This window comes from Populus trichocarpa, chromosome 11 (assembly GCF_000002775.5).
Source record: "Populus trichocarpa isolate Nisqually-1 chromosome 11, P.trichocarpa_v4.1, whole genome shotgun sequence".
NCBI classification, from domain to species: domain Eukaryota; kingdom Viridiplantae; phylum Streptophyta; class Magnoliopsida; order Malpighiales; family Salicaceae; genus Populus; species Populus trichocarpa.
The window spans coordinates 1469043-1494835 of NC_037295.2; the positions used below are offsets into that span (position 1 = coordinate 1469043).

General features: G+C 35.6%; 4 protein-coding genes across 4 annotated transcripts in view; all 4 read right to left on the bottom strand.

Moving 5' to 3' along the window:
• Window positions 1–5931, bottom strand: part of LOC127904057 (pyrophosphate--fructose 6-phosphate 1-phosphotransferase subunit beta) — a 45329-nt gene extending 39398 nt beyond the window's left edge. The window contains exons 1-16 of the mRNA XM_052445696.1: window positions 5657–5931; window positions 5378–5539; window positions 5166–5287; window positions 4801–4854; window positions 4575–4681; window positions 4332–4437; window positions 3427–3490; window positions 2937–3025; window positions 2408–2539; window positions 2002–2172; window positions 1798–1913; window positions 1510–1621; window positions 1279–1363; window positions 983–1027; window positions 666–734; window positions 441–529 (exon numbers count right to left, since the gene is read on the bottom strand). Of these exons, the coding sequence (XP_052301656.1) occupies window positions 453–529; window positions 666–734; window positions 983–1027; window positions 1279–1363; window positions 1510–1621; window positions 1798–1913; window positions 2002–2172; window positions 2408–2539; window positions 2937–3025; window positions 3427–3490; window positions 4332–4437; window positions 4575–4681; window positions 4801–4854; window positions 5166–5287; window positions 5378–5539; window positions 5657–5852 (1707 nt within the window). The 5' untranslated portion in view covers window positions 5853–5931 and the 3' untranslated portion in view covers window positions 441–452. The remainder of the gene's footprint in view (window positions 1–440; window positions 530–665; window positions 735–982; window positions 1028–1278; window positions 1364–1509; window positions 1622–1797; window positions 1914–2001; window positions 2173–2407; window positions 2540–2936; window positions 3026–3426; window positions 3491–4331; window positions 4438–4574; window positions 4682–4800; window positions 4855–5165; window positions 5288–5377; window positions 5540–5656) is intronic.
• Window positions 5932–8884: 2953 nt separating this feature from the next.
• On the bottom strand, window positions 8885–11208 carry LOC127904058 (ankyrin repeat-containing protein ITN1-like). The gene is made up of 2 exons (XM_052445697.1): window positions 10096–11208; window positions 8885–9764 (listed from the first exon to the last, which is right to left on the bottom strand). Exons 1-2 carry the CDS (start codon window positions 10573–10575, stop codon window positions 9114–9116), a joined length of 1131 nt encoding a protein of 376 aa, XP_052301657.1. The 5' UTR covers window positions 10576–11208; the 3' UTR covers window positions 8885–9113.
• Window positions 11209–17836: 6628 nt separating this feature from the next.
• Window positions 17837–20922, bottom strand: LOC18102832 (ankyrin repeat-containing protein At5g02620). The gene is made up of 4 exons (XM_052445695.1): window positions 20143–20922; window positions 19881–20018; window positions 19075–19628; window positions 17837–18765 (listed from the first exon to the last, which is right to left on the bottom strand). Exons 1-4 carry the CDS (start codon window positions 20678–20680, stop codon window positions 18097–18099), a joined length of 1899 nt encoding a protein of 632 aa, XP_052301655.1. The 5' UTR covers window positions 20681–20922; the 3' UTR covers window positions 17837–18096.
• A 1138-nt stretch (window positions 20923–22060) lies between these two features.
• On the bottom strand, window positions 22061–24877 carry LOC127904056 (ankyrin repeat-containing protein At5g02620-like). The gene is made up of 4 exons (XM_052445694.1): window positions 24272–24877; window positions 23977–24114; window positions 23097–23641; window positions 22061–22866 (listed from the first exon to the last, which is right to left on the bottom strand). The coding sequence occupies exons 1-4, from the start codon at window positions 24813–24815 to the stop codon at window positions 22183–22185; spliced, it is 1911 nt and encodes a 636-aa protein (XP_052301654.1). The 5' UTR covers window positions 24816–24877; the 3' UTR covers window positions 22061–22182.
• Between the last annotated feature and the right edge of the window lie 916 nt (window positions 24878–25793).

Here is a 25793-nt window from a genome sequence, read left to right on the forward strand (position 1 = left end):
CCAGCAGTTGGTTACAAGTAGGACCAATATCATCTAAATAGAATTGCATTTCCTGTCAATTTAAGTTGATAAAGTACATGGAGTCATGGATGAAGATGAACATAACATTTGCATAAAATCAATCCTGCCATGATAAATGTTCTTGGAACATATGTTCATGTCAGCTTATCTTTTGCCACAATTGCAAGGACTTGATCTTAAATGCATGTATTTCTTCAATGACAACCATGATCGTGAAGATGGGGGCCAAAAGATTCACTACTATTTTGGCGAAGCCAAAAAATTATTCACTTTTATGAAAGGAACCAGAAGGTTCAAACGCGCAAGTTCAATTGATGGATGTAGAACTGAGTTTCCCAACCAAAAAAAAAAAAAAAAAAAAAGATCTCATGCCTGTCCCAAGAACTTTGCAGCTCTCTGAAGAGCATAAATTTGCACACCTATCAATACACCTAAGCATCAGCTCCCAATTCCAATAGTAAAGTGTGGCTAATGGCATCTGATCCTGGGCCCATGAATTGGATGGGACCTGAGATTGAATCAATAGAGTTAAAACACAATAGATAATCTTGGAGTGCATGTTTTACAAAGAACTTGGTGTAATAGAACTGGTATCATGTAAGCAAGCCAATTAAAGGCTACTGCTTGATAAATTTATGACTTACCAGGACTGATGTACCGATTCTTAAGTGCCCACTCATCCCTCAGGGATGCAAATTTTTTGAAAGGTGCACCTGAAATTTCATCGAGATTGTCAAATTTGCTGAACATGTTTCTAGGTTATATCCAAATTAATGATCAGTGCAAGCAACACATGCTAGTAATTATTATACTTCTTCAGAAATTATTATTACTTCTTCAGAACAAAGCAGAAGCTATTTATAATGAATGAAACAGAGGCCACAGTTACTATCATTAGTGAGATGGAATTACACATTAAATAAAAAAGAGCAAAAGAGGATGCTTAAGAAAGAATTTAAACCTTCAAGCTCTACCATTGCCTTCTTGATCACAGGCTTGAATTTACCTGGAAAAGAATAAAATACATTTGAATTTAAAAAACCTTCTTGTTGTGAGAGACAGGGAACTCAGGAAATGTCCCTAGACTGGTCCACAAAAAGTTCTCAGAACCTTTTGAAGCTTAAATTAGATCCATAATACAACATCCTGATGCAGCATGCTCTAACCCACTACATATTTTGTATCTTCAAACCAGGAAGTGAATGTATCTTGTCATCAATAAGGCTGTGCAAAACATGCTAAAGAAAGAGAGCATACCATGTCTCCTTTCCACATCCATCAAAGAAGTCAATGCCGTCCCTCCAACTGTCCATTCTGCAACAGGAGCACCCAAATTCCCAACCTGGAGACATAACATTGTCAAATTAAGATACTAAATCAGTAGTGCCAAAACTTTGATGTTACAAGAAGTCACGAATAGCACAACCTTTTAGTAGTCTTATACCACTCAGAAAAGGCAAATACAACTAGAAGGATAGAATCACTCACTGATGATATCAACCCAGTTTTTCCACTGTGAAGGAGAGCTCCTGCACCATAGCCCAAAGCATAGCAGTATGTAGAATCAAAGTTTGTAGGCAAACCACATCTTCCTTCATACCTGAGCAGTACAAACCATGTATCAGAAAACCAACAACAAATCATGCACTAATCTTTCCATTACACTCCAGGATAGGAACAATGTCCAATGTCTTGTCAAACAGATCATGTAATATTGGACAGAGGAAATAGTGACTCATAATAGAGATGTGATTTTTAGTTAATAGTTATAATTACCCAAAGAAGTGGGACTGTCCTTTGAAATGGCCTTTGTATGAACCTTCTTGCTTCCTCTTCTCCAACTCAGTCTCAACCATTTGAATAAGCATTTTCTCGGTCTCAATTTTGGCAACCTGAAGGTAAAAGCAGAGTTATGAATAATGATGCCAGCTTAATTACAATGGTTGAAATCAGACATAAAATGGTATACATAATAAATACCTGGACATTTCCATGTGGATCTCTTTCAAGCATCAATTGTTCTTGAATTGCTGGTGGTAAAAAATCAAAAAGCTGCAGAGATTGATTTGTGAGTTTCTTTTTCCATTGCCCACCTTCATCTACGACATCATGGGCCAAAACCTCATTCAGTTCTGCTATAAGCTGCTGAACCTGAAAAGAAACATCCAATAAACATGATAAATTGAAAGGGGATAGCTGTAGAATCAAAATGAACAATGCGTTCAAATAAAGAGAAAAATTGACATTGCCACTATAGTTACAAAAAGGTAAACATCCAATAAACATGATTAATTGAATGGGGATTGCTGTAGAATCAAAATGAACATTGCGTTCAAATAAAGGAGAAAATTGACATTGCCACTAAAGTTACAAAAAGGTAACTTACCTCAGGAATGAAATCAATTAAACCTTCAGGAATAAGAATCACACCATAATTATATCCAAGATCAGAACGTTTACAGATTACATTTACTATGTAATCTGTAACATTTTTCAGCGTCAGTTTCTTAGCAGCAACCTGCAACAAGATAAAAGAGGGTAAGAGAACATTTATGGGAAGCTTTTCTGCAATGAACATAACTGAACAGTAGAAATTACAAAAATGATTTGGCTGAAGAGCTTTCCTACACACAATGTCAACTTTCCCAGATCAGCTTGAGCATTAATTACTAATGAGTTAAGCCAGGGAATTACTTTGGAAGAGTCAACTAACAAAAAATGGGGATCATAATTAGATGCAACAAAGGAGGAAAACAAGGTACTTCAAACTTGACAAAGTCCAAAGCAGTCACCAACAATGGAACCAAGTTTTTTTTCCACAGAGATGCACAAGACATGATATACTGATAAATTACCAGTTAACAAACTCAACTGGTCAAACATTCAAAACTAAAGAGGCATATTAAAAGAAGCACCTCTTCTCCAATAATGGTGATGTTCGGATGAGTTTGCAAGGCACACTCCAATGTAATGTGAGAAGCTGCACGTCCCATAAGCCGGACAACTGCAGGAAACACAGATTATGAGCAAGCATTACTTGGATAATCAGTAATGTGTATAACATGCTTGAGCACATTTGAGCAAGTATGGAAAAAGCAAATTCCTGATAGCCCATTGCAATTAAGACAGGATCAGTTCTCAGTTGTGTAGATGCAAAGAAAATAAAGATATCTGGATAACAATTATAATGTAACTACAGGGAAAATAGAGAAGTTAGTGGCAGTTCATGTTCTAGTGCTTGTTGAGGGAGAATGATAGCATGATTTAAATAGCCATCTGCACAATTCTATATCTGAGGACACTCATCAAATGCAATTAGCTAATATTAGTATTTATCTTCACTACGGATTCATTAGACAGATAATAGGAATTTATTTGAAAAAGAAAATCAAAGTACAAACTTACAGTGATAATATTTTCCAGTTGATCGAGCATCAACCATGACATTTCCAATCATTTCTGCATATATCTGCATGAACCACATATATTATTAATGTTCTATTGTGTGAAGCTGGTAACAAAAAAGATATCAAACTACTAATGGAATTAGGATTAGTTGCAACCTCATCCCATTATAACAATATTGATAACACAAGCAAGGTAAGGTGACAATACATGCTATAGAATCATAAATGTCCAAAAATTGTTAAACAGAAATGCAAATTGCATACAAGCAATAATATGGCAACCAATTCAGTAGGGTCCAGCATAATACTGTCAGCAGTATTGCCTTTCACAATTAAATGTGCGGAAAAGATGTCAATGAAATGGGACAACTCAAGCATGGTGGGCAAGGCAGGTATCAATGGAAAGTGCAAAGACTATCCCTGCACACACACACACAGGCACATATTTGTGTGTAAATATATATTGCACAAACATGTGTGCATAATGCATGCACATATACATACAATTTAAGACCATGAGTAGCAAAATTGAGATTCTACAAAATCCAGAATTAAAGGGTCAAGCTTTGGGAAATTTGCATTAGTGTAATGAAAGTTGTGATATATTAACATTTTTAGGAGAGTTAATTAAATGAAATATCTAAGGTTAAAAGTAACAAGTTTTCATGAAACGTTGAACTAGTGTTGCTCAATCATATTCGTAATCTGTAAGGTTTTATATACAGAGATAAGATGCCGTGCTTCGAACAAGGAATTTCCATCCAACCATATACAATTTTCAAGCAAATTTTAATGAAAGACTACAATCAAGTAATTCCAACAACTAAATTCATAATGCATAACATAAGGAAAATCCGATATCTTAGCATTTTGATTCAAATAGGAAAGAATATTTATACTCACCTTGCAAGCAGTGTCAAATCCAAAACTGGTAGGAACCTCCTTGCATTTCAAATCACCATCAATGGTTTTTGGGCATCCAATCACCCGAGTTTTCAAATTTTTACCCCTGATTGAACATTAAAGGATACAAAAGTGATATCAATAAGGCTAATGGTAGTTGAAAAAACAGTTTTCTTCTAATCCAGCAGCATTCCTATCCCAATTTGAGAAATAGTACAACAACAAACTTCCATCAAGGCATACCTGAAGTTTTCAGCAAGGAGGCAAGCATTTGTGTTTGAGTCATCCCCACCAATAACAACAAGCCCATCCAAGTCAAGTTTCTTAGCTGTTTCTTCGGCTTGTTTAAACTGCAATTCATTCCCATTTATCCTATCAAGTCTAACAAAAAAAAAACAAAGAGAAAAAAGACTAGGAAAATATACAAAAAAAGAGTCTCCACTACAAACAAGTTCAGAAAGAGTTGCACCTGCTCAGGTGATTCAATCTTGTCTCTTCCACTGGCAATCATATCGAAACCACCCTAACAAAAAGAAGTAACAACCAAATCAGAAATCACGTTCCGCTTAAGAAACATATGCACATTCAATAACTAAAGAAAACAATGTTTAAGATAACTTTCACATAGTACACCCTTCAAATTGCATTGATCATTTAATCTACCAAACATTACAACCTAGTTAAGAATTCAACATCTAAACCAACTACTCCTCTTCATATAACAATTATCCATGCACACACCCAAAGAAATTCGACCACAAAAATCAACAACCTTACTTACTAACTCAAAACAATCCCACATTCAAATAAAAACATAAAAAACCACAACTGTACCTGGTTTCTGTAAGGATAGATATAATCAGCATTCAATTCAACATATTTGCACTTCATGATCCCAGCCGGACCTCCCCTAAATCCATACAACACACTTCCTTTCGCCCGATCCTGCAAATAATCTTCACCGCCACCACAACCAACCAATCACAAACCACACACAACAATATCAACTCATAAAAACAACAATCAGACCCATTAACATGGCTTACCGTAGATTCCAGAAATAACATTATGGCCACCAGGTGCTTGTCCACCGGACAAAACGACACCAATCCTCAACTTCTGATCTGAGCTCAAAGTATCCACATTGTTTGGCACCAACATTGCTGATGGCTGCCCAAACATATTCGGAAACAGCTTCGCTATCTCATCTGCCAAACACACCACAACAAAACCAAACAAAATCAAAACTTTAGAGATTAATTGATTAACCAAGAGTTTAGTTACGATAATATTGATTGATCTAGGAGACTAGAGACAAAACAGACCAGGATTGCCGGCAGCGGAGCTAGGAGGACCGTCGACGATTTGGAAAGGGTTCTGGAGGACAGAAGGGAGAGGGAGAGCGTGATCAATGCGGCTAGATTGAACTTCGCTATAAACGGAAGCGACGCGTCCACTGGCTGGAGCGGAGTTGCCGGAAGAGGCGGCGACGGCGCCATTGATTACAGAAGGAGGAGCCATCTTTGGTAGTTACACCTAACTACACTCCGTTTAGGTTCCTTTTGTTTTTACGTTGTAAGAGGGAGTGAGTGAGAGTGTGTTAAAAGGACCCTATACTTGTGTTTCGGTCCCGAATCATTGGAATCTCCGTCCCCAACATAGTCCTTGGATTGTTTATATGTTGTCAATCAGCCCTTTTACTTTTTTTATGGTCGGTGTCTATAGATAATTTATAAGTAAAATAGGTTGAAGTAAAAGTGTAAAAGGCGAAATAGAAGCCTTAATTTGATAGAAATTAAAACATAGTAATTGGTTTGAACAATGTTTCCTAATTAAGGGACCATGTGGGTGGGGGGACCCGGAGAGGTAGTTGCTGCCTGGCCCACAGATCTGAGGGTATTTTGGGCAATATGAAAATATTGCAGGCTTATGTTGGTGGACACGTGGCGAGGTGCAGGGTTTGGTTGGGGGTAAATGGACGGTCTGGATTCTCTTGTTGAGTTTGTTGTGAGTACTTCACCTAACCACTGTGCTGTCGTTGGTGGGAGAAAAACCACGGGATATTCCCAAGGATTTTTATGGGATTATGCTCCAAGCGATCAAGAGCAAGCTTAGGGATTTTGGTGAACGTAACACCTCCTCTATGATTCGGAGTGTATTGTTAACATTGTTTGGAAAATGAGATTTAATCAATGTTATTATAATTAATTTAATGACTTCAATCAAACCGTTGAATTTGCCACTCGATTGTTGGGTTGTGTAGTATATATTAGATAGATGACCCTTCCTATATCGTGGATGGTCTTTTTTTTTTTTAATTAAAAAAAAACTTCATGTCAAACTTAGGATTTAAAAAAAAAATAGAGTATTCGGTTATTCAGTCAACCGAGTTTAATAACTTCAACTAATCTAATAATGTTTTTTTTTAAAATAATAACAATAAATAAACCAAATTAATAAAAAATTGACATATAAGATATAAAAAAAGTGATAATAGAAAAAGATTCGAATCAACTCAGGTCAACCTATCAAATCTATAACTCGAAACATGAGATTGAGATAATCTCAAAGAGAGGAAAGTGAAAAAAATAACAAAGACTAATTTATAACCAACCAAATGTTTGAAAACGAAATTTAAAAAAAAATACGCTAAAAAATTAGGAGTTCACTAAAACTAACTTTCTAAATTCATGACCCCAGTTATGAGACTGATAACACATTATAGAAGACAAATATAAAAAAATCATGAAGCAAAATCCTTAATAAAATAAATGCCAAGGCATGAAACCAACAAAAAATTTTTAATTAAAAACCATAATCAAATAAATGAGGACTAAATTTTTTTGTTATATTTTTTCAAAACTCGTTAATTTTATTTGTTAAATATTTATAAAAAATATAATTTTGACATTCTTGTAGAATAAAAAAATCAGTTGATTTAGGTAATCCCGGTCAACTTACTCGACTTGTACGTGATCTAGGAGCTACTTGGGGTCAACCCTTAAGTCGAGTTTAAAAAATATGATAAAAAAAAATAAGGACTCAATTTTTTAGTTAAATTCTTTTTAGTTTTTTTTAAACCCGTCTTAAAACCTATTAATTTTTTTTTTGTAAATTTTTTACCAAAATAATGTTATTTTTACATATTTGTAAAATAAAAAATTCAGTTGCCCGAGTAATCCTAACCAATCCACACGACTTGTGATCATGGATGTGCTTGGAGGTTGACTGGTCTAAGTTTAAAAACCATGATTAAAAAAATAAGTACATAATTTCTTTGTGAAAAAACCTGTTGAATATTTGTTTTAGACTAAGTTATTCTAGGTAACATTAGCCAACTCACTTGATTTATGATCTAGGACTTGCCGGTAGTTGACTCTTGGGTAGAATTTGAAAACCAGTATTGAAAAAATGAGAACAAAATTTTAGTCCTAATGGATGATTGGTTTATATTCTTAATTCTATTAGAATTCCATTCCTAAACAAAACAATCCTATCCCTATAAAGTTTCCATTAATTGTTTAATGCAAAGTTCTTATATAGCAAGGATTTTTAATTCATGCCACACATCTTAACATCTTCAAATTCACGACTGATTCCCAGCCTTTGGCACAATCCTTGAAAATGCAGCAAGCACACCAGAAGTGATTCCTACTAGGCAGGAGACACCAACCAAAAATTCTGTTGAGTTATTACATGTCAACGAACTTTGAAGATTATGATCATCGAATTATACTTGAAGTTTTCCATGATGTTAATTTGCACCAATTTGTTTTTATGCTGTAAATTCCAATGATGGACAATATTGATAAAGTTTTTAGATGTTAGCGTTGGTAGTCAGCATTCTTGGTGGATGGTTACCAGCTCGGAAGGTTCAGTCCTACCAAGTATGTTGTAATGCTACCTCAAACAGTACTATACAAACCTCAATCAGAATAGTTAAAAGGTTATTCATCATCTTGATTCACTACTTTACAACATTTAATTTCTACGTTGGAGGTTGAATTATTCAGTGCTAGGTGGTTTCTGCAGATCCCAGTCATGGAGTTAATGCTTGAACTGTCATTACTTTATAGAATATATAGAACTTGTAAACGAACTTTTCACTTGGAAATTATGACTCTTGAAGTTTCAATGCACCAAAGTTTTTGATGTTAAGGGTTTAGAATTGCTAGCCAAGTTTAGATAACTAGATTCATGATCATTTTGCATATTGAACTTACCAGGTTTCAAGCAAAATGTGCTGTCACTGATCTTGAATGGAAGAAGAGGGGACCGGTATCAAGAACTCAGTAGTTAAATAAACGCCCATGTTACAAGAATTGCTGGCTTTCTTGTCCTTTGGATTATGAAGTTTATGATGTGTGTGATGGGTAAAGTACTAGAAACAGCTAATTTGCCTTTATGATGCATTAGGGCAAATAACACAATCAACTTGTCTACTTTCCTACACTCCCCTGCCATACGTAAACCCGCACACACACTGTTCTGCTGCTAAAAATAATGCAGTCCCAAACACTTGAAAGTAAAGATTGTTAACACTCGGTGACTTATTGCACGCATCAGAATATTATATTTTTTGAATCCTTAAAATTCACAAACCAATAACTAATCACATAATTATGATCATACTTGTAATCATCCATGGGTAGCTGTTTACAGACAGAAACCAATACTTGTGCTAACACGTACGTAACCAGGCATCACATTTCAGAAAATGGAAAGGATTTAGTGTAGGATAATTGCATGTGGGCATGGAATGTGGGTATCAGTGGTTTCGACTCAACAACATTTCAAAGATTTGGAGATCTTCCAAGGTATAGCTAGAATATGTTTAATGAGGGGAATCTTCTTGAGCAAGTAATTGTAGGTTTTTGATAGTGATGAATAAAGAGGGAAATAAACGAGTGCAGAGATGCTAACTGGGATAAAGGAGACTGCATATAGAGTAATTTTTTCCCAACTTTCCTTACTGTATATCATCAGAAGGATTGTTGCTCCAAATGCTACCATCATCATAGCCACGGAAAAGAACAGAAATGTGAAGCCTATCATCAACTTATTAGGAAGTATATGCTTGAAATCTTTAAATCGAAACGGCGATGATAGGATAGAGAGGAAGGTAACGACTGCTGTCAAAGCAAAGGTAAGGGAGAGTACATCTGCCACAGTGAAAACCACAAAGAATGGTTTGTTGACGAGGACAGGAACACCAGTGCTCTGATTCGGACCTCCTGGAACCGTGTAGGCTGCAGCAAAGGCAACGGTGGCAATGAGAACTGCTACCACAGAACATCCTTCTGCTGTTGTCTTTAGCCATTCTTTGGCTAAATTGCGGAGTTCAGAGTTTGCAGTAAAGAAAAACCCTTCTGCAGTGAGCATCTTATTGTTCCGATGACCCTGGAAATGGGATGGAGTGACTTTTTCGACGCGCTGCGTTCTCACATGGATAACAAAGAGAACATATCTTTCAAAAAACTTTTAAAAGAAAAAATATATACCATTAGACCATTAATTTTTTTAGATCTTTCTTCTTATAAAACAGTCACAAATTATTTTCTTAAGATGGATTGTTATGTAAACTCATGCTACCATATCGCTATAAAGTGTGTAAATGGAATGTAATATTGCCACACGTCTAGTCAAACTGCTTCAGGATTCAAGATTAGTATGACAGTCAAAAAATATTTTGCTTGCCTGTGAATTATGTGAATGATAGGTATGCATAGCAGGAAGGTAAAAGTGAAAAGTCTAAAAAGTGCACCTCAAACCAGAGTAACTCTTCCTGTAATAGGAATGCAGGACCTTCCATCTTCTCATCAGATACAACATCCTTCGATTTCTTTCCGACGTTGTGTAGAATGGAATTCCCATCCTTATCAATCTTCCTTCCCAGCCTCTTCATAGGCACTTCCATTCGTGTCACAAGCTTAAAAATCTTCAGTTGGCGGTATTTGATTGCTACATGCAGTACATTTCTCCCATCATCATCAATGTGTTCAACTGCCTGGGGATATGCTTTGAGTATTTCCTCAACAATCTCCACACAGCCTGACTTTGTAGCCAAAATCAAAGGAGTTTCTGCACGACTCTCCATTTGGTCTGGAATTGTATTATACAAATGTACTTCTTGCCGTTCTTGCCCTCCCTTTTCTCCATACTTATGAATTTTAGGCTTCATCACGTCGATGCCAGAAGAAATTGTTGTGTGGTCCCGCACCATGTGATGGGGGGACCACCACATTAATTAAGGAGGCAGCTGGCTGCCTCTTTGGTTTAAATTAAAATGGTTCGGCTACTGTAGACGCAGTAGAGAGAAACAGAAGAGAGAAGAGAAAACCGAGAGAAAGAAAGGAAGAAGAGGCAGCAGAGCAGTCTGTCTTCTTTCTTCGATTTCCAGTTCGTTCACCGTTGGATTGGGCTGAGATTTTGACAGCAGCTTCTAGACACGTTCCTCTTCATTCTGAACGGTTGGATTGAAGATTGGTGGTGTGGAAGCTGGTCGTTTTGACAGAAAACGGGGCTGTCAGTGTTGTGAGCTTTTCTCTAACATTACTCTCTTTAATCTTGTTGTAATCCGAGAATAAGTTGTTCTTGATGATATATTTGTTGTAGCCCTTAGTTGAATCTGAGGAAGAACAATTGTGAACCCATTATTTGTGATAGTGGAAGTTTTTAGGTGGACTCCGGTCCCGTGGTTTTTCCCGCATCGGGTTTTCCACGTAAAAATCTTGGCGTTGATTTGTGTGATTGTTGCATTATATTTGTTCATTGTTTGATTCTGTTTTTACTGCACAAAGAGGGAAAAAGGATTGGGACTTGTGAATTGTGAATTGTATTCCGCTGTATTGATCCGGTTAGTTGTCCCTAGTTTTCCCAACAGAAATACACTCCCAGGAGGTATCTTTTCTGACTAAAAACTTGGCAAGCTTCACAGCTGATTTATACATTTTTTTTTGCTTTTGAACCTTTTTCCTCCATGCTGAACTTCCACAAGATTTAGCTTTCAAGGAAATGAGTTAATTGGAAATTGTTTATTGCATATAAATTCTGTCATGTGAGGACGAGTTTATTATGCAGAAACAAGGCAAGTTACATGATTGTTAAGAGGACTGACAGAAAAAGAAAGGAAGCTATAATACAAAATCCAAGAATTTATAGATGAGAAGTGCAATAATCATACTTCCATACCTAACTTAATGAATCCATCTTCAGGCTCTTGTTTAAAAACTGATGGGTTGCATGATAAAATCTGAAGACCAGTCATACCATCACCATCTCTTTGACCAATTAAATGTTCGTACTTCGATGCAATTTGGTATGCCAAATCTATAGTCCAACGTAAGTAAAACGATTCAGCATCAGAATATCAACTTCATATGTTGAAACAAAATTGACTTGCAGATGGGGGGAAGAAATGAATTTATAATTGACAATGCTTACCAAAATGCAGAGAAAGAATGGCCATGTGAAGGATAGTGGTTTTATCACTTCTCTGTACATAGAATTGCAAACCAGATTCATCATATCCAGGGACTTTAGCAGCTAGAAAGTCGAACATATCAGTTTTTCCATACCGGGCCGCACGAAAGAGAGCCGTCTCCCCATTGTGGTTGCGCATGCCTAACAATCCAGGGGCTTTCTTCAGAAGTTTACGTGCAACAGCTACAGTATGGTTGCTTGTGGCAGTCTCATGGAGGATTGTGTTTCCTACACCATTTTGGCGAGTCAACTTGTCGAGATGATGATCAGGCAACTCATCTAGTAATTGTTCTACCAAGGATGCTTCTTTGGCATATGTAGCCATGTGAAGTACTGTATCGTCGGTTACTGTTATTACGTGCAATGCATGATCCTGAAGCCTCAGGCAGAGATCTGCAACGCTCTTCGTGTTTCCTTCCATGAGAGCACAGTACAAGTCTCCGTTTATTTTCTGTTTAGGATCGATTTCAGTAGTACGGGAAGACATCAAGGGCAGCATGAAGAAGAGAGTGGTTAATGTTTTCCTTGAAACCAAAAAAAAAAAAAAAACGAAGAAAATTTGCTATTCCAATCCTCAACAACAACCTTCTCCTTTATATCAGAATTCTGCTATCTTGAAGATTACGCAGATATGCCCTATTGGAGTACCTGCAGACGAATGGAGAGCAAGGTATAATATCCTCAGTACTCATGAAAAATGTGAAAGCTATCTCCCCTTTTCCAAAACTGTAGACAGAAGCTATTGATTTCATGACTGCATCTGGATTATCCATCATCTTTACTTGTGGTAGAGTTAGAATCTTGAACTTGTCCTTAATTTATTGGAGAGTTATGATCACTAACTAGCTATATAGTTTTCCACCCATCTTACCTTTTTATTTCTTTAATTTCAAAAAATTAAATAATACTTTGTATTGATCTCTTAAAATACACTATTCTTTTCTGGTGAATTCTTGCTGATGAGCTCCCCTTTTGTGGGGATATTTTCGAATTAATCCGTTTTTAGAAGCATATATTATTAATTACTCTGTTTTTTTATAGCTCAGGAACTTAATTGATCATTATAAAAATGTATTGCATTTGTTAAACCATAATATTGAAGCTTGAAATCGAGATTCACATTCTTGCTTCTAAAATGAACAAACAAAAAAGAAGAAAGTAAATTATTCGTTGCTTTGCCTTTTCCTTTTGGAATAATCCTACTTTAAAGAAGCTAGCATAGAAAATCAATATTTGTGTTTCACGTTCATGACAAATTGTCCTTGAAATCTATTTCCAACTAGCCATGGGGACATCATTTACTTCTGCTTGGAGTATATATAGAGTGCAATGGAAGTGATCACCAACCAGCTACGGCGTCGTTTAGTTCTGTTTAAAATTTCAGTCAAGGAACTATATACTTGAACACGGCAGGCCGGGAATAGTATCGCAGGCCATGGGTTGTTCTTGAAACATCAGTCTCCTGGTAGGACAGGGGATATTCCGATGATTAATTCAGTAAATGTAAGAGAAGAAAGTAATGAACAGAAAGAAAAATATAATTATATGCATGAAAAATTTGTGTATAATTCTTGAAAACCTAAAAAAATACATAAAAGTACGTGCTGGGGGGTGTTTTGTACAGGGATTGCATGAGTTCTTCTTGATTTTTTTTAATGTTTCTACAAGAGAGAGTAGAGTTTAATTATTTTTGTTATAATCTAATTTTGATCCTTTATTTTTTTATATTTTAATTAATTAAAAAAATTAAAAAAATATATCTTTTCGGTAAATTTAATTAATTTTAATCATGTCATTATTTTTGCTTTTTTTATTTAATTTTTGTATGTTAAAAAATAATAAAAATACATAACTGAGATTGAAATTGGACCAATAATTGAGTATCATAGCAAAAATTAAGTTTGAGAATTTTTGGGCTACAATTGAGGGCTTAATTGAAGAAGAAATTGATAAAAGGGCTTAATTTGATTTAATTTGGTTAAGATTAAAAGAAAATGAAATTCAAAGATGAGTTTGAAAAGAATTGCCAATTTAGAAGATCAATATGGGTCTAATCGAAGAAGAAAATTGAAATTGAGAGTTAATTTGATTTAAAAATGAAAAATTGAAGAACCAAAACAGAAATGAAAGAGAGGGAGAAATCATAGGACATATTGTAATTTGGTTAAGGGTGAAATTGAAAGCAATTAAGAAGAAAGAGGTGAAATTGACCTGAATTAGGAAAATCCAAAGGCCAAGGACTGAAGTACAAATGACGCTAAAACGCAGGGACAAATAAGAAGTTTAATTTGATTTTAATTAGAAAAACCTAATTATAATTAAGGCTGAAAACGACGCTGTTCAGATTAAGTGAATGCGTTTTGATAGAAAGAGGGAAGAACATATGATGAATATTTGAAAGAAACGACGCCGTTTTGTTCTAAATTCTGCAGAAATTCAGGGCATTAAAAGACGTTGGAACACCTGACTCTCATGCAACATTAGAGCTTGATCTTGATCCTAATTGAATCTCTTGGTGGCACAAAAACAAAAGAAACGTGTCCTCTACAATCGTAGCACAAGAAATCAGGTTTTAATTCTGAGGATCTACTACAGATTTTGAGTCAAACATACCCTCTCAGTCATCTTTTCATCAAGAACTAGAGCCCAGCCTTTCTATTCTTATGCAAGATCCATTTTTCAAAATTTGATACTCTCTCGAGGAATCAAGCTAAGAGGAATCAATGGCCAATACCTAAGCTGATTTCCAGGGCTATCATCAAGGATTTGATACTAACAAAGGCAGTGATTTTTTTTCCCCTTTCTTAAAAGGATTAACACCCGCCTACAAAAGGAACGCAAAAAAGAAAAAAAAGGAGGATCACCAGAGGGAAAAACAGAGAGGGCAAGAAACCACAGTAGAAAAGTTGATTCGGTGGGTGCAACGGGACAGACGACATCTTCATTCCTCTAGTGGCAGATCGTTAATTCTTCTCCCTTTTGGTGTAGATTTTTGGTTCCATGAGACCACCTTGGTCTACAGCAAAACAGGTATGGTCTCTTATGATTATTCAGTTTTCACATGAAGAATATCATTACGTATTCGTCATTCCATGCCTCTTCGTGTATAAACATGTACGAGTAGAGCTCAAGACCATATATTTGTGAGATCAAGACTTTATTCTATTTTTGCTTGTGAAGTTTGGATAGAGTTGCAAGTTGTTCACCCTTGAGCATGCATGTTCATTTAGGGAATGGAATCCCAGGAAGTTAATCTTTCATGATCATTAGATAAATGAAAAGAATGTACAGAACTGAGAGGTGTAGTTTCTCTTCTTCTTCCCCTGAATGGCTTGGAAAGTGTTTGTCTTTGCTCCCGCCCTAGCCAGCACCTGTGCTCCCTTTCAGTAGGAAGCTTAACAAAGTCTTTCCTTTCTTTAAACTGCCAAGTCCCTCACGCTGATTCGTTTCTTTTTCAATAAATAATCGTGGGCCTTCTGGACTTCAATGTATGCTGGGCCTAGTTTAAATCTTAAATGTTAATGGGTAATAGGTTTGGGGAGCTAAATTTGATAATTTAGGCTATGGACTGTATTTTTAGGTTTGGTTTAAGTATATATATAAAAAAACAATAACTAGGTTTATCAACATTTAAATTAATCTAAAAACTAAAATGTGTTGGTGAATATTGTGCAGATAAAACTATTTACCCCTCACAAAACACTGTGAATAACCCTGTTTATTTTTTTAAAATTCATTTTGGTCCTTAAAAATTTATTTTGGGAGATTTGATCTTAATTGAAAGTCAATTAATTTAGATTTCTTAGAAAATATTGGAATTGAAAGAATAGAAATCAAAATTAAAAACACACCAAACATGAGTAGTGTGCCAGAAGTTTCACGAAAGATATACTTTGGTTATTTAACTTTAAAAATAACACAAATTATATGATTTCGGTGCCTCAATTTTTTTTCAAATTCAATTTTGATATAAAAAGTTTATTTTTATTATTTCTTAGTTCTTGGTTGAGAAAGGAGAGAGAGAAAGGTCATTGTATTTCAGCAATAGTAAGAGAAAAATATCGTTGATACAGATTTAGACCACTAAAATGATCGATATTTTTGTGTCAAGTGGTTTCATTTGATGAGAGAAGTTTATATTAGGTTTTTTTTACCCTTAAAGTTCATGAAAAAAAAGATCTAAGATTGGTTTGATTTTTGGTTTTGGGTTGATTTTGATTTTAGGGATAAGTTTTTGGTTTTTTGAGGTCATAAATAAGTTTATCACGATTTCTAAGGTGTTTTGGGTTGAAAAACGAGTTTTGGGTTAAAAATATTTAAGCCTTGATTCTTTGGCCACTACAATGTCTGGAATCTAGGAAAATTAGATGACGTGTTGTTTGATTATTTTTCAAAAAAATTTGATGTTGTCTGCCCGGTTGCGCGGGCTCTGACGAAATGGGCCAGACCCAACAATGCCTAACCTTTGTTTTTTTTTTTTCTATTTTTTTTAAATTAATGCTTTTTTATATGTTTTTTTTCTCTATTTTTTTTATTTATATTTAGATTAATACTCATTCTCTCATTCATTTTGTTTAAAGAGCCTCTTTTAAATAATGATTATTTTTTGGTTATGCATTTAAATTTTGAAGAGTTTTTCTGATTCATATATAATTTTTAATCTATTGTATAGACAAAATTTATTTTTGAAGATGAAAAAATTTATTTTGAGATAATATTTCTAATATGTGCAACATTGCATAGTGTTTGTTTTTTTTATTTTATTTTATTCAATCAACTTAATTTGTGTCTCTATTTCTATTATCGTTTGCATGAATAAAAAATTATTTTAATAAATAAATTTAGCATACATAACTGGATAAATGTCACAGCTTGTGAGATTAAATATTTTGATTCATATCTGTCTCTTAATTTTTCTATTTTTAATTTTAGTTATTGCTTTTTTTTTTCAATTATTAACACACATAGTTCTTGATATATTTAATTACATGTATGCATAAACTTTTTGATTTTCACTTAATTGTTTATAACTACAAAAATATGTTAAAAAAGGTTGTGTATATTTTTTTTTATTTGAAAAATAAATATCTAATCCATGATGAAGCACGAGTCAAATATCTAGTTATATGTAAAAACTTAAAAATAAGGATTTTGAACTTGATTTAAAAAAAATATCCATAGCTTAAAACCTATTCATCTAAATTTGGTTAGTGGTGGGTGTTTATCGGGTTCAAGTCAAGTCATCATCCTTGCTAGTATATAATTTAATTTATTTAGGTGGAATGATGAATTTTAACTTTAGTTTTTTGATATTTATTTTTCACATAACATATCAAAATAATAAAAAAATACTAAAAAAATTTAATTCATAGCTAAAATTTCAAAATTGGAGGTTCAGTCTTACAAAGTAAGAGAATAGTGGTAATTTCATAAATTTATTGTAATGCTACAACCAACAGTACTATCAAAATCTCAGTCAGATGTACTTGAGGTATTGGCCTAGCAGGGGAAGGGACTTGTTCCCTTTCTCTGCACCCGGGTTCGAATCTTCTTGTGTACGTCTGTCATCTCCGCGGTGCCTTACATGCTCACTGAGTTTGCAGGATGTTCAGTGGGCCGTGGGATTAGTCGTGGTACGCGCAAGCTGGTCTGAACACCCACGTAAATAAATAAATAAAAAAAAATCTCAGTCAGAATAGTTAAAAAATAATTCAACATTGGAGGTTGAATTATTCAGTGCTAGGTGGTTTTTACAGATCCCACTCATGGAGTTAATGCTTGAACTATCATTACTATATATTTGACTAGAACTTGTAAACAAACTATTCACTTGGAAATGACTCTTGAAGTTTCAATGCACCAATGTTGTAGATGTTTAGGGTTCAGAATTGCTAGCCAAGTTTAGATAACTAGATTCATCATTTTGCATATTGAACTGACCAAGTTTCAAGAAAAATGTTCTGTCCCTCCTGAATAAGAGAAGAGGGGACCAGTGTCAAGAACTCTGGTTAAATTAACACCCATTTTACAAGAATTGCTGGCTTTCTTTGTCACTTATTGCACATATCAGAACATTGCATTTAGTTGGAATTCTTACAATGTACAAACCAAGAACTCATCACATCATTCTTATAGACATCATACTTATAATCATCCATGGTGGTAGTTGCTTACAGATTGGACCAAATGACCAATACTTGTGCCAACCTTTACGTACACAGCCAGGCATCAGATTTCAGAAAATGGAAAGGATTTAGTGTAGGATAATTACGTGTCGGATATGTCATGGAAAGTGGGTATCAGTGGTTTCGACTCGACAACATTTGAAAGAGATCCAAGGTATAGCTGGAATATGTTTAATGAAGGGAATTTTCTGGAGCAAGTTGTAAGTCTTTGATAGTGATGGATAAAGAGGGAAATAAGATAGTGCAAAGATGCCAACTGGGATAAAGGAGACTGCATATAGAGTAATTTTTGTCCAGCTTTCCTTGCTGTAAATCATCAGAATGATTGTTGCTCCAAACGCTACCATCATCATTGCCACAGAGAGAAACAGAAATGTGAAGCCTACCATCAACTTATTAGGAAGTGTATGCTTGAAATCTTTAAATCGAAACGGGGATGTTAGGATAGAGAGGAAAGTAACAACTGATGTCAAAGCGAACGTAAGGGAGAGTACATCAGTCACAGTGAAAACCACAAAGAATGGTTTGTTGACGAGGACAGGAACACCAGTGCTCTGATTCGGACCTCCTGGAACTGTGTAGGCTGCAGCAAAGGCAACGGTGGCAATGAGAACTGCTACCACAGAACATCCTTCTGCAGTGGTCTTTAGCCATTCTTTGGCTAAATTACGGAGTTCAGAATTTGCAGTAATGAAATACCCTTCTGCAGTGAGCTTCATATTGTTCTGGTGATTCAGGAAATGGGATGGAGTGACTTCTTTGACGCGCTGCGTTCTCACATGGATAACAAAGAGAACATGTCTATCAACTATCAAGTTTTCTTAAAAGAAAATAATTATAGAATTAGACCATTAATTTTTTTTATTTATTTCTTCATATAAATCATACATAAATTACTTTTTAAGATGAATTATTATGTAAACTCACCCTACCATATTGCTGTAATACGTCTACTCCAACCGCTTCAGGATTCAAGATTAGGATGACAGTCAAAAAATATTTTGCTTGCCTGTGAATTATGTGAATGATAGGTATGCATAGCAGGAAGGTAAAAGTGAAAAGTCTAAAAAGTGCACCTCAAACCAGAGTAATTCTTCCTGTAAGAGGAATGCAGGGCCTTCCATCTTCTCATCAGATACAAAGTCCTTTCTTTTCCTTCCTACTGTGTGTAGAATGGAATTCCCATCACCATCAATCTTCCTTGTCAGCCTCTTCATAGGCACGTCCATTCCTTTCACAAGCTCGAAAATCTTCCTTTGGCGGTATTTGATTGCTACATGCAATACATTGCGCCCTTCGTCATCAATGTGTTCGACTGCCTGGGGATATAGCTTGAGTATTTCTTCAACAATCTCCACACAGCCTGACTTTGTAGCCAAAATCAAAGGAGTTTCTCCAAGACTCTCCTCTTTGTCTAGAATTTTATTAGACAAATGTACTTCTTGCCGTTCTTGGCCTCCCCTTTCTCCGTACTTATGGATTTTAGGCTTGCTCTGGTCGATGCTAGAATACGTAAGCTCCCAGGAGGTATCTTTTCTGACTAAAAACTTGGCAAGCTCCACAGCTGATCTATGCAGTTGTTTTTGCTTTTGAACCTTTTCTCTCCATACTGAACTTCCATATGATTTTGCTTTCAAGAAAATAAGTTAGTCGCAAATGGTTAGTTGCATATAAATTCTGTGATGTAATGTAAGAATGAGTTTTTTATGCAGAAACAAGGCAAGTTACATCATGGTTGTTAAAAGGAATGACAGAAAAAGAAGGGAAACTATAATAAAAAAATCTAAGAATGTTACATTTTTTTTTATATGAGAAGTGCCATAATCACATTGGTTTCACTGATTCAGTGAAAACTGGAAGGGTAAGGATCATACTTCCATACCTAAATTAATGAATCCTTCTTCAGGCTCTAGTTTAAAAGCTGATGGGTTGCATGATAAAAGCTGAAGACCAGTCATACCATCGGCATCTTTTTGGCCAATTAAATGCGTGTAGTCCAACGCAATTTGGTATGCCAAATCTGTAGTCCAACGTAATTTGTATGAAAGAAAACATTTCAGCATCAGAATATCAACTTCATATGTTGAAACAAAATTGACTTGCAGATGGGGGGAAGAAATGAATTTATAATTGACAATGCTTACCAAAATGCAGAGAAAGAATGGCCATGTGAAGGATAGTGGTTTTATCACTTCTCTGTACATAGAATTGCAAACCAGATTCATCATATCCAGAGACTTTAGCAGCTAGAAAGTTGAACATATCAGTTTTTCCATACCGGGCCGCACGAAAGAGAGCCGTCTCCCCATTGTGGTTGCGCATGCCTAACAATCCAGGGGCTTTCTTCAGAAGTTTATCTGCAAGAGCAACAGTATGGTTGCTTGTGGCAGTCTCATGGAGGATTGTGTTTCCTACACGATTTTGGCGAGTCAACTTGTCGAGATGATGGTCAGGCAACTCATCTAGTAATTTTTCTACCAGGGATGCTTCTTTGGCATATGTAGCCATGTGAAGTACTGTATCGTCGTTTACTGTTATTACGTGCAATGCATGATCCTGAATTTTTTGGCAGAGTTCTGCAACTCTATTCTTGTTTCCTTTCATGAGAGCATAGTACAAGTTTCCGTTTATTTTCTGTTTATGATCGATTTCAATGGTACCAGGAGACATCAAGGGTTCCATGTAGAAGGGAGAGGGTAATTTTTTGCTTGAAAAAAAAAAAAAAATCGCTATGCCAATCCTCAATAATAACCTTCTCCTTTATATCAGAATTCTACTATCATGCAACAGGATCCTGTTAATCTTGACGAGTACACTTACAAAGTATAATATTCTAGCTATCTCTCCTATTCTAAAGCTGTATCCAGAGCTTTTGACTTCATGACTGCATTTGGATTATCAATCATCTTTACTTGTGGTAGAGTTAGAATCTTGAACTTTTCCTTGATTATTATTGCACAGTTATGATCACTAACTAGCTATATAGTTTTGCTTCATGTGCTAATTGGCACTTTATTGAAAATGAACCTTGCTTTATATATGCCTTTAGCTGGTGCTTCTCCATGTTTAGTGGAATGTGGAATGTGGAATAACCTTTGCGTTGATTCATGGAATTAAATTCCTACTTTGTCACTAATTCTGTTTCATTAGTGCAGTGTCATAAACATTCCCATGTTATGCACGCCAGGCTTACAACTCATAGTTATTGGGAATAATCTTAGCTTTGCCTATAGTAGTATATTAGCATCTAATCCGAGGGACGAAGTCGAACTTTCTTCCCTCAGTGAAAAACTATCCCCAAGGCCCACATCCTGCAGTTTGATTGAATTGAGTGTAGATTTAAAGGAAACGTATTGGAGAATTCGTTTTCTTAACGTTAGATGAATTACTTCATTGCTACTTATTATTAGAATCAAATAGATATTTCATAGTATAAATATTTTTATAAATTTTATCAAGTTAATTTAGAAAATAAAAAAAAATATTATTTTTTAAAATGAAACATCCTTTTAATATAAGTTATATCCCTCTATATGGGTGAACCAAATTTAACCCAATAATCAACATTAAGTATAATCTAATTAAACACATGTAGTCATGACACAAATTCAGTAGCAAGAGAGCCAAATGGTGCAGCAGATTGGCAACAGGTATAGCTGACTAAACATGATGATCAGGCATAAGTTGCTCACTGGAAATCAAAATTTTAGGCACAAGTCATCCTGTTTTAGTTTGCAAAAATAGAAAGAAGAACCAGATGCAGCACCAGGCCAGGATCAATTCAACTTAAAGGAGCTGCATTGATCAACAATATCACTCTCTGTTGGTTATTTAATTATTGGTGTTGAATTTTTTTTTTTATAATAATCGATTGATTTATTAATGAAACAACCATTCAGATAATAACGGAGAGAAACACAATGAATTTTAAGAAAACTAAAAAAAAAAAAGATTGGAAACAAATCCAATTACAATATATTAGTAATAAATCTAAGCTTCATTCTTTGCAAGCTTCCTGCTTGTGTTGCTTCCATCTACGTTTACCTGGATCACCAACAAGGATAGTCTTCACTCATCATAAATTGGTTTAAATATGATTATTGAAATCCTTACAATTATCAACAACTCAATAACTTGCTGCACAATGTTAACATTAATACATATTATCATCCATGTAGGGTATTTCATGGAATGTGGGACTCTGAGGTTTGGACTTGACAACATTTTAAACATTTGGACATCATCATACAAGGTTTGGATAGAACAAGTTTAGTTAGAGGAAAGTTTTCGAGCAAATATTTGTAAGTTTTTGATAGTGAGGAATATAGAGGAAAATAAGATAGCGCGAAGATGCAAACTGGGATAAAAGAGACTGTGTATAGAGTAACTTTAGCCCAATTTTCCTTATTGTATATCGTCAGAAAGATTGTTGATCCAAATGCTACCATCATCATAGCCACGGAAAGGAACAGAAATGTGAAGCCTGCCATCAACTTATTGGGAAGGGTATGCTTGAAATCTTTAAATCGAAATGGCGATGAGAGGATGGAGAGAAATGTCACAACTGATGTCAAAGCAAAGGTAAGAGATAGTACGTCCGAGACAGTGAAAACCACAAAGAACGGTTTATTAACGAGGACAGGAACACCGGTGCTCTGATTTGGACCTCCTGGAACTGTGTAGGCTGCTGCAAAGGCGACTGTAGCAATCAGAACAGCCACAACCGAAGATCCTTCTGCGGTGCTCTTCATCCATTCTTTCGCTGAGCTGCGAAGTTCAGAGTTTGCAGTAATAAACAAACACTCTGCAGAGAGGTTCTGACTGTTATGGTGGCTTATGAAATGAGGTGGAGTGACTTTTTCGACTCGCTGTATTCTCGCACGCAATAAAAAACAGACATGTCAATCACTGAATTTTTCCAAAGAAAATAAGCATTAGACCATTAATATTTTCTTTCTTCTTTTCTACAGTATGTGGAAATGCAATGCAAATTCCTCAAGTTTGTTTCATTTGCTTAAAGATTCAAGATTAGTGCAGCATTCTAAAAAATATGTCCGTGTGTGAATCATATGTTGATGCTAAAAGTCTAAAAATGCACCTCAAACCATAGCAACTCTTCTTGTAATAGGAATGCAGGGCCTTCCATCTTCTCAGATACAAAATCCTTTCTCTTTATACCAACAGTGTGCAGAATAGAATTCCCCTCGTTATCAATCTTTCTTACCAGTCTCTTCATGGGCACTTCCATTTTCGTCACAAGCTCGAAAATCTTTAACTCTCTGTATTTGATTGCCACATGCAACACATTGCGACCTTCGTCGTCAACATGTTCAACTGCTTGAGGGTAAAGCCTGAGTATTTCTTCCACTATCTCCACAATGCCTGACTTGGTAGCCAAAATCAAAGGAGTTTCACCAACATCATCCATTCTCTCAGGAATTCTAGCAGCCAAAGACATCCCTTCTTGCCCACCTATCTCTCCATATCTGTGTATTTTAGGCTTGCTCTGGTCAATGCTAGAATAAGTAACTTCCCATGAGGTATCATTTCTAGACAAAAGCTTGGCAAGCTCTACAGCTGATTTATATTTATCCTTCTGATTTTGAACCTTCTCCTGCCAAGCTGTACTGCAACAGGATTTAGCTATCCAAGGAATAAAGCAAGTCAGCAACATACATACCTAACTTTAGGCTCTTGAACACAACATAAATAAAAATTATCTAAAAGGATGAATTATTTTGCAGAAAGATGGAACATACATGACTGTAAGAAGATTAACCTATGTACAACTGTACGAGAATCTTATTATTTCAAGTACGAAAATTCAGAGAAAAGAAGGAAATTTGCAGCACTTTATTCCTATATGAAAATAAAGGAAGGATTGTTCAAGTGTCATAATCTTGACAAGAAAGAAGTGCACTATAGTATTAGCTGTTCTCAAGGTGATTAGCAAAATGGAAGTGATCTTGTATACATACCTAACTTGATGAATCCATCTTCAGGCTCTTGTTTAAAAGCTGACGGGTTGCATGAAAGAAGTTGAAGACTCGTCATCCCATCACCGTCTTTTTCGCTGATTAAATGTCTGTAGTCCAATGCAATTTGGTATGCCAAATCTGTTTTTTTCATTAAAATTGTACCAGAGAGAAGTTTTTGTTTTAGAGCAGCAAAATAAAAACTTCAGCATGCCTCAGAATTGAGATTTTATTTAATTCCACCAAACATAACATACAGAAGTGCCCAAGAAATGAACTTGTGATTTATAATGCTTACCGAAGTGTTCAGAAAGAATTGCAATGTGGAGGATAGTGGTTTTATCACTTCTCTGAACATAAAATTGCAGACCTGCTTCGTCATATCCAGAGACTTTAGCAGCTAGAAAGTTGAACATATCAGTTTTTCCGTACCGAGCTGCACGAAACAGAGCCGTCTCCCCATTGTGGTTGCGCATACCTAACAGTCCGGGGGCTCTCTTTAGCAGTTTATCTGCAACAGATATCGCATGGTTGCTAGTGGCAGTCTCATGGAGAATTGTGTTTCCCACTCGATTTTGTCGGGTCAACTTGTCGACATGATGATCAGGCAACTCATCTAGTAATCTTTCCACCAAGGCTGCTTCTTTAGCATACGTAGCCATGTGGAGAACAGTATCATCATTCACTGTTATTACGTGCAATGCATGATCTGAAATTCTTTGGCAGAGATCTACAACATCCTTCTTGTTGCATGTCACTAGAGCCTTGTACAGACGTCCATTGATTTTCTGTTTGGTATCAAGAACATCAGCATTGCAGGAACCCATCAGTGGCTGAAACATCCTGAATAGGGAGGTGGCTTCTCTCTTTTTTGGCCTTATTATCCTTTGATTTTGAAGACAAAGTAATATTGTTGTTCTAGCCCTCAATAATGAATAGCTCTGCCCATTTTATGTCAAAATCTCGCTTTTTCTACACCTAATCTTGTCCATATCGGCCAATACACAAAGTACCTAGCTTTTTATTACAATAAATGTAAATGCTGGGTCGTACTTTTCAAAGAGTAATTGTCTTGGTGAAACATCACTTCGATGATAGAAACCTGCTTTATCCCTTAATCGAATACTTTTTTTTTATATGGAAGTCTTTGATAGAATTTTAGCACTATCTTTGTCCATCCTTTTTTTCATTAGTGCAATCCCATCCAAAAGCAGCACGTTTTGCACGTCATGCTTTACAGCTAATTAGGAATAATCTTTGCTTACATAGTACAAATTCTTTCTTTAATTTCATTACTGCAATGGCGCGTTCCACGCTTAGCTTTACATCTTGATTTAACTATATTCTATACTATATGCAACACTTTTGTTCTTCAGAATAGGGCCAGCACGGCAGCACGTATCAGGCTGCCAATGTAATTCCAGACGCATAGCGCACTGAGCTGTGGATTAATAGTAAATTGCAAGGCATCACATTTTAATGGGCGAAAAATGGAAGCTTGTAAGGTAGCATTACATGTGGATTAATATTCTTGGAATGTTGGACTCGAGGCTTAGACCTGGCAACATTTGAAAAAGATTTTGAGATCTTCAAGGGTATGGCTAGAAAACGTTTAGCGAGAGGAATATTCTCGAGCAAGCACTTGAAATTTTCTGTCAGTGATGAATAAAGAGTGAAATATTAAGAGAGTGCAAAGATGCCCAACTTTCCTAGTTATATATCATTATGAGTATTGTAGCTCCAAATGCTACTGATGTAATAAGAAAATAAAAAGCAAGAAAGAAAGAGATTGGACAAAATAGGGTTATCCCACTATAACT